The sequence below is a fragment of the Leptonychotes weddellii genome, chromosome 9 (genome assembly GCF_054177405.1).
Source record: "Leptonychotes weddellii isolate Sample4059 chromosome 9, ASM5417740v2, whole genome shotgun sequence".
NCBI lineage: Eukaryota > Metazoa > Chordata > Mammalia > Carnivora > Phocidae > Leptonychotes > Leptonychotes weddellii.
In genome coordinates, this window is record NC_138377.1 from 111689385 (window position 1) to 111707206 (window position 17822).

Here is a 17822-nt window from a genome sequence, read left to right on the forward strand (position 1 = left end):
TCCTACCTTCCAGAAAGTGGTCGCTTTTCTGATGAGAGAGTTGTTGCTCTTCTTTTCTTCCATCTCATGTTGAGTTTGTAGGTGTTCAGAATGGTTTGATCCCTATCCAGCTGAATTCCTGAGAGGAGACGAAATCCAGGTCTTCTACTCCTCCGCCATCTTGCTCCGCCCCCTATATTTCTAACTTCTAAGTTGGACATTCTTATATAAATTTTCTCCCACAGCCTCAAATTCGACCTGGGAAACCAAGTTGATTGTCTTATCAAAATGACCATTCCGCTTTACTCACTACTCCTGTCCATGGCATCACTGTGTCCTAGGGATCAGTAAACTTTTTCTGTAAAGGGCCAGACAGTAAACAATTTAGGCTTTGAGAGCGATAAGGTTTCTGTCACAAATACTCACCTCTGCCGTTGTAGTACAAAAGTGGCCATAGATAATATGTAAATTATTGTGTTGTGTTCCAAGAAAGCTTTATTTATAAAAACAAACAGTGGGCAGCACTTGGCCCATGCCGTAGTGTGCTGATGCCTATCTAGAGTTCCTGGATGAAAATGTCAGAGTCAGTGTTGACTATCTCCCTTCTTTAATTTTTACATCCAAGCAGCTCTCAAGTTGTAATTATTTCTTTCAGTAATTCTTATCCTTCCCTTCACTTCCTTTCTCACTTCTACTGTGCACCTGAATTCATTCTGTGCAGTATTCAGTGATTCCTTTGACTGGTGGTAAGGGGTGGCTGCAGGACCATACCCACTTATTGAAGAGGGTCCCAGAATTTCTAGGGAGAAGTTTTAAGAATCATATAGAATATTCTAATTTTATTTTTAGGGAAAATGCCTACTTTGTCAGAATATAAACTATAGAAAGTAAAACCGGATAAAATCTCTCTAGATGGTGGATCATGGTTAAAAATGGACATCAGAGGGGCGCCTGGGTGGCTCAGTCAGTTAAGCGGCTGCCTTCGGCTCAGGTCATGATCCCAGGGTCCTGGGATCGAGCCCCACGTCCGGCTCCCTGCTCAGCGGAGAGCCTGCTTCTCCCTCTCCCTCTGCCTGCCACTCTGCCTACTTGTGCTCTCTCTCTATCTCTCTGCCAAATAAATAAATAAAAATCTTTAAAAATTAAAAAAAATGGACATCAGACATTGCTCAAATTTAGAATTTCCCAAGGTATGCAGTGTTTACAATTGGTGATGCCTAATGTGATATTAGGTGGAACACAGACCAACTTTTTTTTTTTTTTTTAAAGATTTTATTTATTTGACAGAGAGAGACACAGCGAGAGAGGGAACACAGCAGGGGGAGTGGGAGAGGCAGAAGCAGGCCTCCCGCCGAGCAGGGAGCTCGATGTGGGGCTCGATCCCAGGACTCTGGGATCATGACCTGAGCCGAAGGTAGACGCTTAACGACTGAGCCACCCAGGCGCCCCCACAGACCAACTTTTAAAATATTAATACTTCTGTTTTTATTTTAATGTGTATTGGAGAAAATATGACATCAAACCCATAATATCACTGATTATCTATTAGGGTGAAGCTGAAGTAAGTATTAGGTTTTTAAAAAGTTGTAGTCTTAAAGAAAAAGTTAATATTGTAGGCAGAACACACATATGCTAACAGTCATCAAGGTGTAGGAGACTATCTAAAGTTTGAAAATCAGTGGCCACTTTGCCCCCCTAGTTTCCATTATATTTGTCTACTAATTAACAGATCAGTCTCAGTATTTTCATTTCTCTTTCTTGATAAAACCTTCAGGGGCTCATCACCACCTGCCAAATAAAGTCAATCAAATTCTTAGCCTAAAATCAATGTCTTCTAAACCTGGCTCCAGCCTTCCAGTTTTCCTCTACCTCCTGGCTTCCCAAACAGTGCTCAAAAAGTACCAGCTGCATAAGATTTAATGAGTGTCCCAGAAAAGGATTTCATGGTCCAAAAAGTTAGGGAAAGCATTGCATACTATATCCCTCGGAGGTATATTCACAAGGAATTACACGACATTAAAGCCTTTGAGAAAACTTGAGGTAATAAAACTTGTCCATGTTTATGGTAGAACCGTACTTTTGTAGAAACAATGTTTGTGTTTACCAGCTTACTTGATCATTGTCAATAACCCTCTCTTATAGATGGTGCATTAATGTCTCCTAGGTCTAGTGTACTAGAGAGGTTGGTTTGAAATATGCTCTTCTATATCCATGTCCCCAACCCCCGACACATACCAACCAAACTGAACCACCCACAGATAGCTATATACCCATTTCACCTTGCGCTTCTAAGCCCTTGGTAATTATTCCCTCTGCTTGGGGTGCTTTCTCCTCTCTGTCCTTGTTCTCAAAATCTTTTCAACCAAGCAACCTGATTTCCCACAACAGTAATGGTTCCTATTTCTGAAGTCTTACCACATTCCGCTCTTGCAGCATTTTTTACCACCCAGTATCAGTATCATGGTAGTTGTGTACCTGATCTTTTTTCCTGCTAGATTTTACATTTCTAGGAATTACTGTTTTCCACATAGTGCATTGCTTATAGTAAGAATTCAATAAATATTTGATGAATGAATGATAATAAGGTGAAATTTGAAATAACTTATCTGTAGTAAATAATAGAATTGGAGTTTGAAGGATCTACATGGGGAGAGGGGCAAATCAAATTTTGGTTTCATTGCTTTTTCTCTATTGTTTTTCTATGTTTATTTCATTGATTTGTGAGGTGTGCTTTATTATTTTATTAATTTTTTTCTTCTGTTTACCTAGAATTTAATTTGCTCTTTTTTTCTAGTTGCTGAAGGTAAAAGCTAAGGTCATGAACTTGAGAACTTTCTACTTATATAGGCATTTAATGTCATAAAATTCTCCATAAGGACTGCTTTAGTGGCATTTTCAAATTCTTATGTGTTGTGTTTATATTCATTCAGTTAAAACTACTTTCAAATTTCTTTTTTGATTTCCTCTTTGAACCATGGTTGGGTTTTGTGTTTTTTTTTTTAGAAGTATGTTGTTTAATTTCCAAATATTTGAGCGTTTTCCAGGTATCTTTCTGTTATTGATTTAAAATTTAATTCCTTTTTAGTCATATAATATATTTTGTGTGTCTTAAATCCTTATAAATTTACTAAAACTTGTTTTATGACCCAGAATAGAACCTGTCTTAGTTAATGTCCATGTGCACTTGAAAAGAATGTTATTCTACTCTCCTTGAGTAGAGTGTTCTAGTAAATGTCAAATCAAGTTGGTTGATGATGTAGTTCAAGTCTTATGTATCCTTAACTGATTTTTTGCCTATTTGGTGTATCAACTATTAAGAGCAAGGTATTTAAATCTCAGACTTGTAATTGAGGATTTATCTATTTCTCCTCACAATTCCATCAGTTTGGGGTCCTGTATTGCAAAACTGTTATTAAGTGTATAAACACTTAGAATGATTATATCTTCTTGACTAATTGACCTTTTATAATTATAAATGACCTTTTTTCTGATAAAATTCTTTGCTGTACAATTTACTTTGATATTAATAGAGACAATCCAACTTTGCTTTTGATTAATTTTAGTATATAGTTTTCCATCATTTTACCTTTAATCTAATTGTCTTTCTCGGGTTTTGCATTTTTATCCAATCTGGCAATGTCTGTTTCTTAAGTGGGGTGTTTAGACCATTTACATTTAATGTGATTGCTGATATAGTTAGATTTAAGTCTGTCATCTGCTATTTATTTTCTATTTGTCCCATATGTTCTTTTTTCCCTTTCCCCAGTTTTTTCGAGTTTCTACTGGATTGTTTTTATGAGTCCTTTTATCTCCTTTGTTGGCTTATTACCTATAATTCTTTATTTGGTTATTTTAATGGTTACTTAGGGTTTATACTATACATCTTTGACTAAGTCTACCTTCAATTAATATTATACCACTCCACATACAGTGTAAGAACTTCACAATTCCATTCCTTCCTTCCTAGCCTTTATGCTACTGTTCTACATTTCACTTATACATATGTTATAAGCCCCACAGTATATTATTTTTTTGTTAAAAAGAGTTAATTATCTTTTAAAGAGATTTAAGTAATATGAAAAGTCTTACATATTTGCCCATGTAAGTATCATTCCCATTGTCTTCATTCCTTTGTGTAGATCTAGATTTCCATTTGCTATCATGTTCCTTCCTTCTGAAAGACTTCCTTTAATAATTTGTGGAGAACATTAGAGTCAAATCTGCGATGATTAATTCTTACAGTTTTTGGTTTTGAAAGATAATTTCACTGGTGCAGAATTTTAGCTTGACAATTTTTTCTTTCCATACTTTAAGTATGTTGTTTTACTCCCTTCTCATGTGCTTTTTTCCTCCAAGAAATCTGCTGTCATCTGTATCTTTATTTTTTCATACTAATATGTTTTTCCCCCTACATTTAAGATTTTCTCTTTACCTTGGTTTTGAGCAGTTTGTTTATGATGTGTCTTGGTGTAGTTTTCTCTGTTTCTTGTGTTTAGTGTTCACTGAACTTCTTGGGTCTCTAGCTCTTTACTTTTACTCAAATTTGGAAAATTTTGGACTGTTATTTCTTCAAATATTTTTTCTGTCCCTGCTACAATCTGCTTTCCTATAGAGACTCAAATTACATATATATTAGGCAATTTGAAGTTGTTTCACAGCTCGTGATCTTTTTTATTTTTTATTTCTTTAAGATTTTATTTGTTTATTTGACAGAGAGAGACACAGTGAGAGAGGGAATACAAGCAGGGGGAGTGGGAGAGGGAGAAGCAGGCCTCCCGCTGAGCAGGGAGCCTGATGCAGGGCTCGATCCCAGAACCCTGGGATCATGACCTGAGCCTAAGGCAAACGCTTAACAACTGAGCCACCCAGGCACCCCTCGTGATCTTTTTTAGATGGTTTCTGTTGCTATGTCTACAAGTTCAGTCATCTTTTCATCTGTAATATCTAATCTGTCATTAATCCCATCTAGTGTATTTTTCATCTCACATATACTTTTCATATCTAGAAGTTCAATTTGGGCCTTTTTTATATCTTCTGTCTCTACTTAACTGTTGAAGCATATGGAATGCAATTATAATAACAACTTTAATACTCTTTTCTCCTAATTTAATATCTGTGTCAATTCTGGGTTTTGAGTCATTGATTATCATCCTCATTATGGCCCATGTTTTCCTGTCCCTTTGCATGCCTTGTAATCTTTGATTGGATGTCGGACTTTGTGAATTTTACCTTGTTGCATGCTAGCTATTTTTGTATTCCTATACATCTTTGAGTTTTGTCTTATGGGGCAGTTAAGTTACTTAGAAATGGGCTGATCCTTTTAGGTCTTATTTTTACGCTTTGTTAGGTGAGTCTAAGCAGTGCTCAGTCTAGGGGTAATAATTTCACACTACTGAAACAAAACCCTTCTGAGTGCTTTACCCAATGCATTATGAATTATGAGTTTTCCAGTCTGTTTGGTGGGGACAGGCATTGCCAGCCCTGAGTGAATGCCAGACACTGTTCCTTTCAATATTATTAAAGGATTCTTTCCCCAGACTCAAATATTTTTCTTATACACATGCTGATCAGTATTTTCTCCCCATATTGTGAGGATCCCTCTGCTAATCTCCAGGATCCTCTCTCTGTACATCTCTATCCTCTCCAGTAAGCTATCCTATGAACTCTAGCTACCTTGTTCTCCCCAGATCCTCAGCTCTAGTTCTTCAACTCAGAGAGTCTACCTGGTTACTTCTGTGTTTCTGATCCTTGCATGTCCTAGAAACTTTCTCAAAGTGATAAGCTGGGGTAATCATGGGTCTCACTTTCTTTTATCCATTGATCAAATCTGATATCCTGTCTCTTGAAAACCATTGTCCCATAATATTTTTGTCTGTGTGGAGTTTTTGTTGTTGTTGTTGTTTGTTTTTGTGTGTTTGTTGGTTGGTTGGCTATTTCAGGCAAGAGAATAAATCTGGTCCCTATTACCCCATCTTGACAAGAAGTAAAAGTTTAATAAGTCATTTTTTCACTGCTTCAAGGTTAGTTGGGGTTCAGGTGATCTAATATGGGTTCTTTGAGAGTTGTTTGGGCTTGCCTGATTTCTCCTGTATATACATATATAAAATACATATATAAATATGTATATTTTAGTGAACAAGGAATGTTTGGTTTAGTTAAAAGTGGAAATCAGCCTGAAAGTTTTACAAAGAAGTTAATACTAGTTATCAGGATCTTTTTGGATGGAGTGCTACTAATTTCAAAGAACTCACATGTAGAGTATTGAAATTTTCCTAGATCTAGCATCAGTCTCTAGGAAAAATGTGTATTTGTATAAGTAAGTACAGAAATTATCATTTAACACCTTTATTTTCTTATTTAAAAATTAGAGGACAATGTATATAAAAATATGCAAGAATCAAAGGAAACCCCCATATCCAGTCACCTAGATGAAATTGTTGCAGCTGTCAGCATAACGCCTAGAAAGAAGATCCAAAACAAGCTGCCGCAGACAGCGCTATTCCAGCCTCCTCGAGAGAAACTCCACCTCTGTGAAGAGAAAGCAAAGTCCTACTCTAGCAATCACGAAGTAAGGACCCTTCATTTTCTATACCTGCACTCTGGTAACTGATGAGAGTTTAGGTTACATTTCTACCCTCAGGAGTTTGGTACAAGAGAATATATGGAGTACCTTTCTCACAGAATGAGTGGGTGTAGCTCCCCAGGGCTCCAGGCACAGCACTTGGCACAGTCAACACCATACTTGCTGAATGAATGCACAAATGGACAAACAGGTTTACCCTGACCTCTGGCAAGCGTATACTAGACCAGTTGGTTATAGGTTTGACCTACTGCAGTCTTTTTCCATCAGTGTATACATATTTATTGCGCTCTCCCTAGTGCCGGGTCTAAGCACTGGAATCTAACACAAAGCAGATGAAACTTCTATAGAGCTTACAATTCTTACGTTTTTGATCTTCTTGTTTTCTGCATACACCTTTCTCATTCTCTCCTCAAAGTTTTACTCATTCACTCGCTCATTCAATATGTATTTCTCTACCACCACTTACGTGTTGGGTCCTGTGTTGTTTGAGCGTGCAGCTCTTGATTTTGGCTCTGGGTCCTGGGATGGAGGGCTCCTTGCTCAGTGAGGAGTCAGCTGGAGATTCTGTCTCTCCTGCTGCCCCTCCCCCTCTGTCTCTCTCTCTTTCAAATAAATAAATAAATCTTTAAAAAATAATAATCCCAGCAAGGAATTATAAGAGCCTGAACTACAACAGAGGCAGGCGAGATGCTAAGATCTGACAGGAATTTGGAAATGTGAATCAGTGGGGCCTGGTGATTAAGGGGACATAGGAGTTGTAGAGGCAAGAGCCAATCACAGGGGGTGTATACAATTCATGACTTATGTCTCAGCCAGCTTGGGTGGTGGGAAGCTTGCCAGTGCCTTTACCATTGTAATGAAGACAGGAGGAAGAGCAGGATTATGGAGAGGAGACGTGAATTTGGTTTTGAACATGTGCTTATTCATTATGCAGCACATATTTATTCAGTACCCACTACGTGCCAAGCTCTGTACTAGGTAGGCAGTAGGCTGGCAGCCTTTCTCAACCAGAGTTCTGCAGAATTAAGCCTGAATGCCCCAAAGCATTTACTGTCCATAAAGAAGTAACATCTCTTCTGTGGATCTGGAGTGGTACTAAATTATTTTCTGTGTTCTGGAGTTCAGGTGAGGAACCCCTGGATACAGTGGTGAACAGCATAGACAGGTTGAATGCCCTCATGTTGCTGAGGGGCAATCGACATTGTAAATACACTAGTGAGCTAGACGTTGTATCAAGTGCTGTTAGGGAAAGAGCGGGCCTGTCTACGAAGAGGCGACATATGAGCTGAGACCTTAAGAAGTGAAGGAGCCAGTATGGAGGAGCTAAGGGAAAAGAGTTCCAGGGAGAGGGAACAGCACATGTAAAGTCTATGAGGTGCGCACGAGTGTGATGTGTTTGGAGTAAAAGAGGAGACCGTGGTCTGATGTGAAATGCAGTTGGAGAGGCAGGGAGTTCACTTAGGACCTCGCAGGTCTCCACCTGCGTGTCCTGGGAGGCCTTAAAAGTGTTTGCAGGAAAGTATTAACATGATGTAATTGGCTTTTTAAAATTTCTATTTTTTTCTACTTTTGAATTTTAAAATATTTTCAGACTTACAGGAAAGTCTACAAGATTCACCAATCTTTAACGTTTGCATTATGGCTTTATTTGTCTGTGTACATGTCATTATTTTTTTGAACTGTCTGAGAGCAAATTATAGATGTTATGGTCCTTTACCCCCTGAATATCTTGGAGGATACTCTCCAGGTAACCACGGTACAGTGATTAAAGTTAGGAAACTAACATTGGTACAATATTATCATCTAACCTACAAACCTTATCCATATTTCTCAAATTATCGCAATCATGTCTTTGGCAGAAAAAAAAATCAGATTCATGCTCTGCTCCATCAGATTAAATTATTTCCAAGACTCATCCCAGTTATGAAAAAGTCTGCCTACTTGTACTTCTCTCTTCTCTACCTCCTCCCCATGCCTGTTGGATGAAGCCACCGGAACTGGCAGAATAAAGATCAGAAAGCCAAAGGGACATTTGAACTTTGTGTTCTAGCAAGTAAGAAGGTGGAGGGAGGAAAGGCTGCTCTTCTCTACCCCTGTCCCAGTTGCAGGTAGTGAGGACCAAGGCTATGATTGGGGGGTAGGGGGGTGGGGGGGGCTGACTTCCGATCTACATAGCCCCCTTCTTAGAAATCTGTGGTTGGGATCAGGTCCTCTCTCTTTTCGGTGGACTATCTCTCTAGACTCCCCAATGTTTTCATCATTTCTTTCTTTTTCATACACTATTCATTTGCTGTCTCCCCACGGAAGCCATTCCCTTAACTCCCAGCATTAGTTGGGCTCCATCTGCCGAGAGAGAATCCGCTGCCAAGATTGCTCACTCCTATTTTTTTGACTGATTGGTGTCGGCTATTGGTGCCTTTCTACCTGGGCCTCTCCGTGGGACCACTTAGGCTTCCTCATGGCATGGTGGTAAAGTTATTAGTTTGCTGGGGCTGCCATAACCAAATACCTCAGACTGGGTGGCTTCAACAACAGAAGTTTATTTCCTCAGAGTTCCAGAGGCTACAAGTCCAAGATCAAAGTGTTGGCAAGGTTGATGTCATTTGGAGGCTTAGCTTGCAGAGGGTGTCCTCTCGCTGTCCCCACTTCTTTCTTTGTGCATGCCTCTCCCTGGTGTCTCTTCCTCGTCTTATAAGGACATCAGTCACATTGGAGTAGGGCTCTACCGTAACAACCTCATTTCAACTTACGTCTTTAAACGTCAACTTTACCCCTTCTCTCCATATACTGTCACATTCTGAAGTACTTGGGCCTCCAACATTTGGGTTTGGGGAGTGGGGGCACACAATTCAGCCCATAAAAGGTTCTAAATAGAAACAGAAAGTGGAAGCCTCTAGTTCCTTAAGGTGTGGGCCCCCAAACCTGGTACCACATCATTTCCTCCATATTCCATCAGCCAGTCATAAAGCCCAGATTCAAAGGGAAGGAGACCTAGACCCGCACCGCTGGACGGAAAGAGTCAGGGAATTCTGGAGTGACATTTTAAAACTACCAGCCTCGCTTTGAATGTATTGCTACTCTGAGCTGACCTGGAGCTGGAGAGGCCAGCTCCCTGTTCTTTGTCCTGACACTGAATATAAATGGACTTCTCACTCCTTTAGTGAAATCTGTTTGTCAGTCCTGCCAACCTCATTGCCATGCTGATATCCTAGGCTGCTAAGAAGGGTATTTGAATTGAGAACTAGCGAGTGTTATTTCAAAACCCACTACCAACTTGCCCACTGGTGCCTGAATGGTGTTCAGAGCTGGGCAGCTGGAAACCCTAGGGAATGACAAGTCTGCTCTAGTTTTTCTATGTCTTCTTGATTCATTATATTTTTCATAATGTACTACAAGCTTAAATGTTTTAGAAATTGAAATGTATTATAAATTTTACTTGTTTCTGCCATTTATTGTCTATTTCACCCCACCCGATTAACAGCCCACCACCCAAAACAGATCTTTGCCTGTTTTGTTCTCTGATGGATCCCAAGTGCTTACAACCATGTCCCGCATATACTAGGCACTCAGGAAGTACACACTGGATAAAAGCGCAAGTTGACTTTGTGCTTTGTGACTCTGCGTTCTCAGTTGTCTGACGAGTAAAGCCCATTTTCTCTCCGTCGCAGTATAAAGAGGCTGTCCATGAGCTGGTGCGCTGCATAGCGCTGACAAGAATTTGCTACGGCGCCTCCCACTGGAAACTAGCGGAGGCACACATTAGTCTGGCTCAGGGCTACCTCCAGCTGGAAGGTGAGTTCCTCCCAGATGAGGGTGGAGGGGGTGGGGATTAGTCCATGGGTCTCTGCTCTTTCATGGAAATTTGACTCCCACTTACCTAGAAGGATTCATTAGGTTTTCTTGAATATTCTCCTGTCCACACACTGAAGAGCCATCTCCTTTCAGAAAGAGTCAATGAGATTTTTTCTATGATACCTAAAAAAGAGAAGGAAGATTTTAGCCCTTTGGATGGCTTTGGAGGACCCTTTTTTAAAATTTAAATTCAATTAATTAATATATAATGTATTACTGGTTTCAGAGGTAGAGGCCTGTGATACATCAGTCTTATATAACACCTGGTGCTCGTTACATCACGTGCCCACCTTAATGTCCATCACCCAGTTACCCCATCCCCCTCCTCCCCTCCAGCAGCCCTCAGTTCGTTTCCTATGATTAAGAGTCTCTTATGGTTTGTCTCCCTCTCTGGTTTTGTCTTGTTTTATTTTTTTGGAGGACCCTTTTTTATGATCTTAAAAGTAAGGTTCTTGGGAGAGAATTTGTTAGCTTGGAAGGCATTGTAGGAGGGGCCCAATGCATGGAGTAGGGGCCTAAAATAGGATCCAACCACATTTGTTTTGATGGAGAATCGCTTTCCTGTAAGTGACCCCTCCCCTCCCCCCCCCAAAAAATACATAAATAAGAGACTAAATCAAGCTGGCAGTGAACGAAAGGTAATGTATTGTCTTATACAACTTGAAAAGCAAAGGGTAAAACTTGCTGTAGACTTAGCCAGATCCGGGCGTTCAAACGATGTCATCAGTTCCGTGTTTCTCTCTTATCCCACCGCTTGGCTCTGTTTTTCTCTGTATGGACTTCATTCTTACCCAGGCTCTGCCCACGTGGCAGCAGCAAGTCTTGCAGAAGCTGTAAACTTCCCTCATCAGCATTCCCAGGAAAGAAAGAACATCTTTCCCCCCAAATCTCAGGATTTGGGGGTTCTTATTGGGCTGACTTGGATGGTATGTCAAAGGCAAGGAATAGTCTGATTGGCTAGATCTGCCTTTTGGCTCCACTGGATCCTGGGGGACAAGCTGGCCTTGGTAAATCGAATGGATTGGGTGTGCAGGGGCCAGGTGTCCCCAGAAGAAAACAGAGGAAGGGGGATAGACGCAGGGAAGGATAGCATGTCTTCTCCTTTTGACTAGGCATCCTAGGATGGCTGTATAAGAGTACATCTCTGTACTCCTTTCTTCAACTGAAAAGCAATGACAGTGATGATGGTGCTACTTAACTTCCCAGGATTGATCCAGTGAATACATAAAATAACAAGAAGGCGAAAACACCAGCAATGCTCAGCACAGAATTGCCACCCAATAAATTTGGCTAAATCTGATTATCGACTGGTCCTACCTATTAGATCAAAGACTGTTGGAGCCAGAGGGGACCCTGGAGATCATCTAGTTCAAACCCTAACCCCCTCCTATATTTTTAGATTCAGAGGGAACGAGTGAGCTGAAACAGCTTGCCCCAATTTACATTGTTAGTATGAGGATGATCCGAGACTCAGACCTAAGATTTTGCATGCCAACACCAGTGGCCTGGCATCTGGGATTTCAAATGATGCTTTTCTTCCACAGCCTGCTACCTTTTTGCATGATAGTCTTTCTTTCTCAATTTAAAGTGAAAGCAGCATCTACTCTTCCTTAAGGTCTTATTGAATGCCAGGCACCATGCTAACTATCTCCCACGCATGTTCTCATTCATTCTTCATCACAATCCTATAAGGGGGGTAATATTATCATCACTGTTTACAGTTGAGGGAGCTGAAGCCAACGTTTCAGAGTAAGTGGTAGTTCAGGGAACTCATTCTGGGCAGTTTGATGTCAGAGCTGGTGTTTTTAAACCTCAACCCACACTGCCTCCTGTTGCCTGAGTTCCTTGAGGGAATGTACCAAAGTTGATAATACAGCGCGCCTTTATCTTTTGTAATATTGCATATTTAATTGGCAATAATAAATTTCTCGTAGGTTGATTAAATGTGTGCTTTAAAAAACTTAGACAAAATTCTCTGAAGTAGTGAGCACTGGGTGTTGTATGCAACTGATGAATCACTAAATTCTACCTCTGCAATTAATAATACAGTATATGTTAATTAAATTGAATTTAAATTAAACATTCAAACAAACAAAAATTAGACAAAATTCTGTAAGAGTTCCCACATGGAGAACATACCCTGGATTTTTTCCATCTGAAGATATATTCTTCTGTTTTGTAGACACAGGAACAGAATTAATTTCAGATTTTTGGCAGCTTTTTTAGAGATTTGAGATACTATTTCATATAATGGAAAAACATAAGACCAGGGGTGTATGGATGTGGGTGGCAGAGAGGATGTCACTGTGGGGGAGGAGGATGGGAGTGTGGGGAAGTGAAAAGCCCTGAAACCTGACCGGTGACCCCCCCCCCCCCCCGTCTCCCTTACCACAAATTAATAAGCCATGGAAGAACTCTGGAGCGCACTGGGGAATTAGAGCTTGGTAGTGATTATTTTTCTCATTGTTGTCCCATTTTGTTTCATGTTAGTCAATAACCTTATAGGAATAAGAGATTGTGGCATATTAGCCCATTCTGTCATTGAAATTATATTTGTAAGTTTTTGTAGATTATCACTGTATTTGTATTCTGTTAAAATAACTCTCTGAAGTTATGATTATAGATAGACAAGCAGAAAATTCAGAATTTTTAGTATTTCATTAAGATCGCTGTCACAAAGCCAGAATTGAAATTCATGAATATCTTATTTCCTGCCCAGAATGCTATAGTCCTTGCATTCCATTTGTTTTCTTATAATTATTTAGAACATATTTTATATCTGATATTGGTGAGGTTTCAAAGTTGTTCAGTTCCCGCTCGTTCTGTTTACTTCTAGAAAGGCCATTTGGGGAAAAATTTATCTTGAGTACTAGGTGTAAACCATTCCTTTGGTTTTTACAGTCAGGACAATATTTTTTTTTTTTTTTTTTTTTTTTTAGTCAGGACAATATTTCATGCCGCCCTGATCCATCTCTATGCGTCACTTGCCAATACGGGAAGGAGACCTCGTTCGATTTCCCAGCCAGAGATAATTATAGTGGAAGAGAAACTGAGACCGCTTTTTCTTTGTCCACAGGACTGTCGCTGCAAGCAAAGCAACATGCAGAAAAAGCCAAAGAAATCCTCACCAACTCCATTGTGCCTCCCTATAACGACAATACAGATGTTTTCAAGTGTTCGATTGAACTGTTCCATACCATGGGGAGAGCCTTACTCTCCCTTCATAAGTATCCTTTTGTTCTAATCATTCCACCTAGAAAAGCCCCCCATAATGCTTATATTTAATTTTCTTTTTTTTTTTTTAAGATTTTATTTCTTTGAGATAGAAAGAAAAGAGAGAGAGAGAGCATGAGCAGGAGGCAGAGGCCGAGGGGGAAGCAGACTCCCTGCTGAGCAGGGAGCCTGAAGCAGGGCTCGATCCCAGGACCCTGAGATCACGACCTGAGCCAAAGGCAGACGCTTTTAACCGACTGAGCCACCCAGGCGCCCCTTATTTTCAAGGCCAAATCAAAAAGTGACAAATGGCTCAGGAAGGGTGATGGGAAGTTTAAGAGCCAAGGATGTCCAGGAACTGGGGCCCCAGAATCTAGAGCCATATGTGAAGTTTCCTGAACACAGCCCAGATTTAAGGAAGCTTCAGAGAATTTGTCAAAGGCAGAGCAACTTGCAAAGGAGCTGCTGCAGTGTGGAAGGATTATAAAGGAGGAATGGATAGAAATTCAAGCACGGATCAAATTGTCATCTGCACAGTAAGTTTCCAGTTTAGGACATTTTGAATACATCATGGCCGGAGGTTCTCTGCCAGAACAGTCTGTCTTCAGGCAGAAGGAGCTTCTCCACGGTGCTGTGTCCGTGGCTCTCCGTGGCCGTTGTCCAGAAGCAAAAGAGGACCATGGTCATGTCACAGCAGCCACAACCAAGGCACATACATCAGTGACATTTTTTTAAAAAGATTTTATTTATTTATTAGAGAGAGCACGTGCACGTGCACACAAGAGAGGGAGAGAGAGACAGAGCAGGAGGAGAGGGAGAAGCAGGCTCCTCCCAGGACCCTGAGATCATGACCTGAGCCGAAGGTAGATGCTTAACCGACTGAGCCACCCAGGCATCCCCATCAGTGACTCTGTTCACTAAATAATGTGGTGCTGATACATCCACCCCTGGGTCCTAGAGTTCTGATGTCATTCTCTTGACTTTCTATTTCTTGTCTGCTCTCCTGGACCCCCTCCTCTGGTTTAAATCACCATGTATTTCGTACCACAGAGAGGAAGGAGATATTTATTACATGCATAACTGGCAGAGAGCTCATATCTAGAATCTGTAAAGAACTCCTATATATCAATAAAACAAAGACAAACAATAGAAAAGCAGGCAAGAGACTTCACAAAAAAAAGGATGCCCACATAGCTAATAAGCATTCTAAATATTCCACCTCATCAGTCTTCAGGGAAGTGAAAATTAAAGTCATGAGCTACTACTACAGCTCCACTAGAATGGCTAAAGTTTTTTTTAAATCTTTTTTTTATTATGTTAAATTAGCCAACATATAGCACATAAGTTTTTGATGTAGTGTTCAACGATTCATTAGTTGTGTATAACACCCAGTGCTCATCACCACGCGTGCCCTCCTTAATACTTAATGTCCCATCCCCCCACCCCCTCCCCTCTGAAACCCTCACTTTGTTTCCTGGAGTCCAGAGTCTCTCATGGTTTGTCTTCCTCTCTAATTTCTTCCCATTCAGTTCCCTATGGTCCTCCGCACTATTCCTTATGTTCCACATATGAGTGAAACCATATGATAATTGTCTTTCTCTGCTTTACTTATTTCACTTAGCATAATCCCCTCCAGCTCCATTCATGTCTATGCAAATGGCAGATATTCATCGTTTCTGATGGCTGAGTAATATTCCATTGTATATATGGACCACATCTTCTTTATCCATTCATCTGTTGAAGGGCATCTCGGCTCCTTCCACAGTTTGGCTACTGTGGACATTACTGCTATGAACATTGGGGTGCAGGCGGCCCTTCTTTTCACTACATCTGTGTCTTTGGGGTAAATACCTAGAAGTGCAAGTGCTGGGTTGTAAGGTTCGCTAAGTTTTTTAAAAGACTGATAATAATATCAAGTGTTGGTAAGGATGTCAGGCTCTTAGAGGCTTCCTTGTATGTTGTTGTTTAGAATATGTTTGGTATAACTACTTTAGAAAACTGGCTTTATCTTCAAAATAGTAATGTTCATCTACTCTGTGACACAGCAGTATCACTCATAAATAGAACAGAAATGCACACATATGTTCACCAAAAGACAGCCAAGAATGTCCAAAGCTACATTATTTGTAAAAGCCAAGAATCAGAAACAATCCAACTGTTCACCAAAGCAGAATAGATAAAATTGTGATCTGTTCATACAAAGGAAATGATGAGACTGCTCCTTTGCTTCACATCAGGGATGACTCTCACAAACATAATGCGTCGTGCAAGAAGCCAGACCCAAAGAGAGGAATCACTGGGAGGGCCTGTCAGTCCAGAATTTCTTCCCACCCAGAAGTAGGTATTCTATCTTGTATTGTAAGAGAGGAAAGAAGCAACTCGGAGGTCCCAGATCTGATACTTGTTGCATCTGTTGAAACCTAACCAATGTTATGAGAACTTAATGTCCAGCGGTACTGCTTCAAAAAGAGGGTAAACTATCCTTGGCCAGAATCCGGCATCTCCTCTAAGAATTCTTTCCAAATAGCAGTACCAAATCTTGCCAGCAGATGGCGCGCCTCGTACACATCTACCCACCAAGAATGGTGGCTCAGTCGTTAAGCGTCTGCCTTCGACTCAGGTCATGATCTCAGGGTCCTAGGATCCAGCCTCGCATCGGGCTCCCTTCTCCGTGGGAAGCCTGCTTCTCCCTCTCCCACTCCCCCTGCTTGCGTTCCCTCTCTCGCTGTCTCTGTCAAATAAATAAATAAAATCTTAAAAAAAAAAAAAAAAAAGAACGTAAGTCAATGTTTCCAGCTGTCGTACAAAGTTACTTTATATCTAGCTGAGTTGTTTTAAATTTCACCACTTCTTTCAGTCCTGGTTCTTCGCAGTGACATAGTCACTGGAACTTGCGTGTTTCAATGGCATGGTTTTCATTTGATCACTCTGCCTCGTTTCCTCATTGAGTTATGAATATTTTGCCTACACAGAGCTGCTTTAGAAATGTATGAGGCTTTGTTTTTGTACATTTCAGCTTATATTCACAACCCCAAGGGCCTTTTCTTTTACCAGGTCTTGGTTGCAGAAGACCAGGATAATGTCTCAGGCAGCTCTCACGGGATTTGTGTTCCTCTTAAAAGGGTATCTTTCATGCATCCTCCTCCTCCTTCTGCCTCGCCTTTTATGGTGTCCATCAGGCCAGGCCAGTTCTTTTCTCCTTGGGCTGACAGATGAATGCTGCCGGGTGACTCATGGTCCGTGCCTTCTATCCCTAACTGTGGGCTGAAGCATTGTCCCTTTTACCTGACCTCCTCTGTTCTAGCACTACTTCCTATTCACCAATCATTCATTAACTTTGGAGACTAAGTCCAAAACATGTTCCTATGCAACCCCTTGTTTTTTCTAAATGTGATCAAGAAACTCGCTAGTGAATATGGGCAAACCCTTCCCCTGTGTTAAGAATTATTTTCTGCCCCAGTTACTGCTGCTCCAGAACGTGTGACCTGTCTAGGATTTCCCTAGGACCGTGTGACAGGTCATCTTTGGAGTCCTCCACAGCTTGCTCGGTGAGCACTTGGCCTGGTGTTGCTGTGCTGACTAGCTCTCAGTGCACTTGGGATAACTAGAGCATCAACAGGACATCTCCTGTATCTCGAAGGAACGGGACGTGGTATAGTCAACAGTGTGGGCTTTACAATCAGGTAGCCCCAAGTTCAAATCAGCATCCATTCCATCCTCCCAGCTGTAGGACTATGGGCAAGTCTCCCACTCTCCTCTCCTGTTAAGGTAGGAATGATCAGACCTCCAAGGTTTGCCATGATGATGAAATAGACCGCACAATAAAGCATCTGGGTACATGGTGGAGGAGGGGTAGAGGGAGAGGAAGAGAGAGAATCTTAAGCAGGCTCCATGCCCTACATGGCACAGATTACCTTCATATCCTTTATCTGCTTTCTATTTCTTCAATCCCTTAAAGTCTTAAATTTCAGAGCGCTGTATTTTTCTCTTTCCCTTTCTAACACTACCTCCTTATAATACACATTTCTTTACACAACTACAAATAATAACGATGATACTAGGCAACCACACCAGCCACTGACTCTTGACCACCTTCTGTGTCAGGCTCTTGCAAGGCGCCTTTTAGATCTGGTCTCATTTAGTCCTATGTGCTGGGCACTCTTCCTAGTACCATTTTCAAATGGAGCAACCGAGG

The 17822-nt window shown here is 40.9% G+C and overlaps 1 protein-coding gene across 2 annotated transcripts in view; it reads left to right on the forward strand.

Annotated features, from left to right (window-relative positions):
• Nucleotides 1-17822, forward strand: part of TTC23 (tetratricopeptide repeat domain 23) — a 95256-nt gene that overhangs the window by 1576 nt on the left and 75858 nt on the right. For both annotated transcript variants that reach the window (XM_081831579.1, XM_031033518.2), the window contains exons 2-5: nucleotides 6348-6547; nucleotides 10231-10354; nucleotides 13491-13641; nucleotides 14038-14163. In XM_081831579.1, the coding sequence (XP_081687705.1) occupies nucleotides 6368-6547; nucleotides 10231-10354; nucleotides 13491-13641; nucleotides 14038-14163 (581 nt within the window). In that variant the 5' untranslated portion in view covers nucleotides 6348-6367. The remainder of the gene's footprint in view (nucleotides 1-6347; nucleotides 6548-10230; nucleotides 10355-13490; nucleotides 13642-14037; nucleotides 14164-17822) is intronic.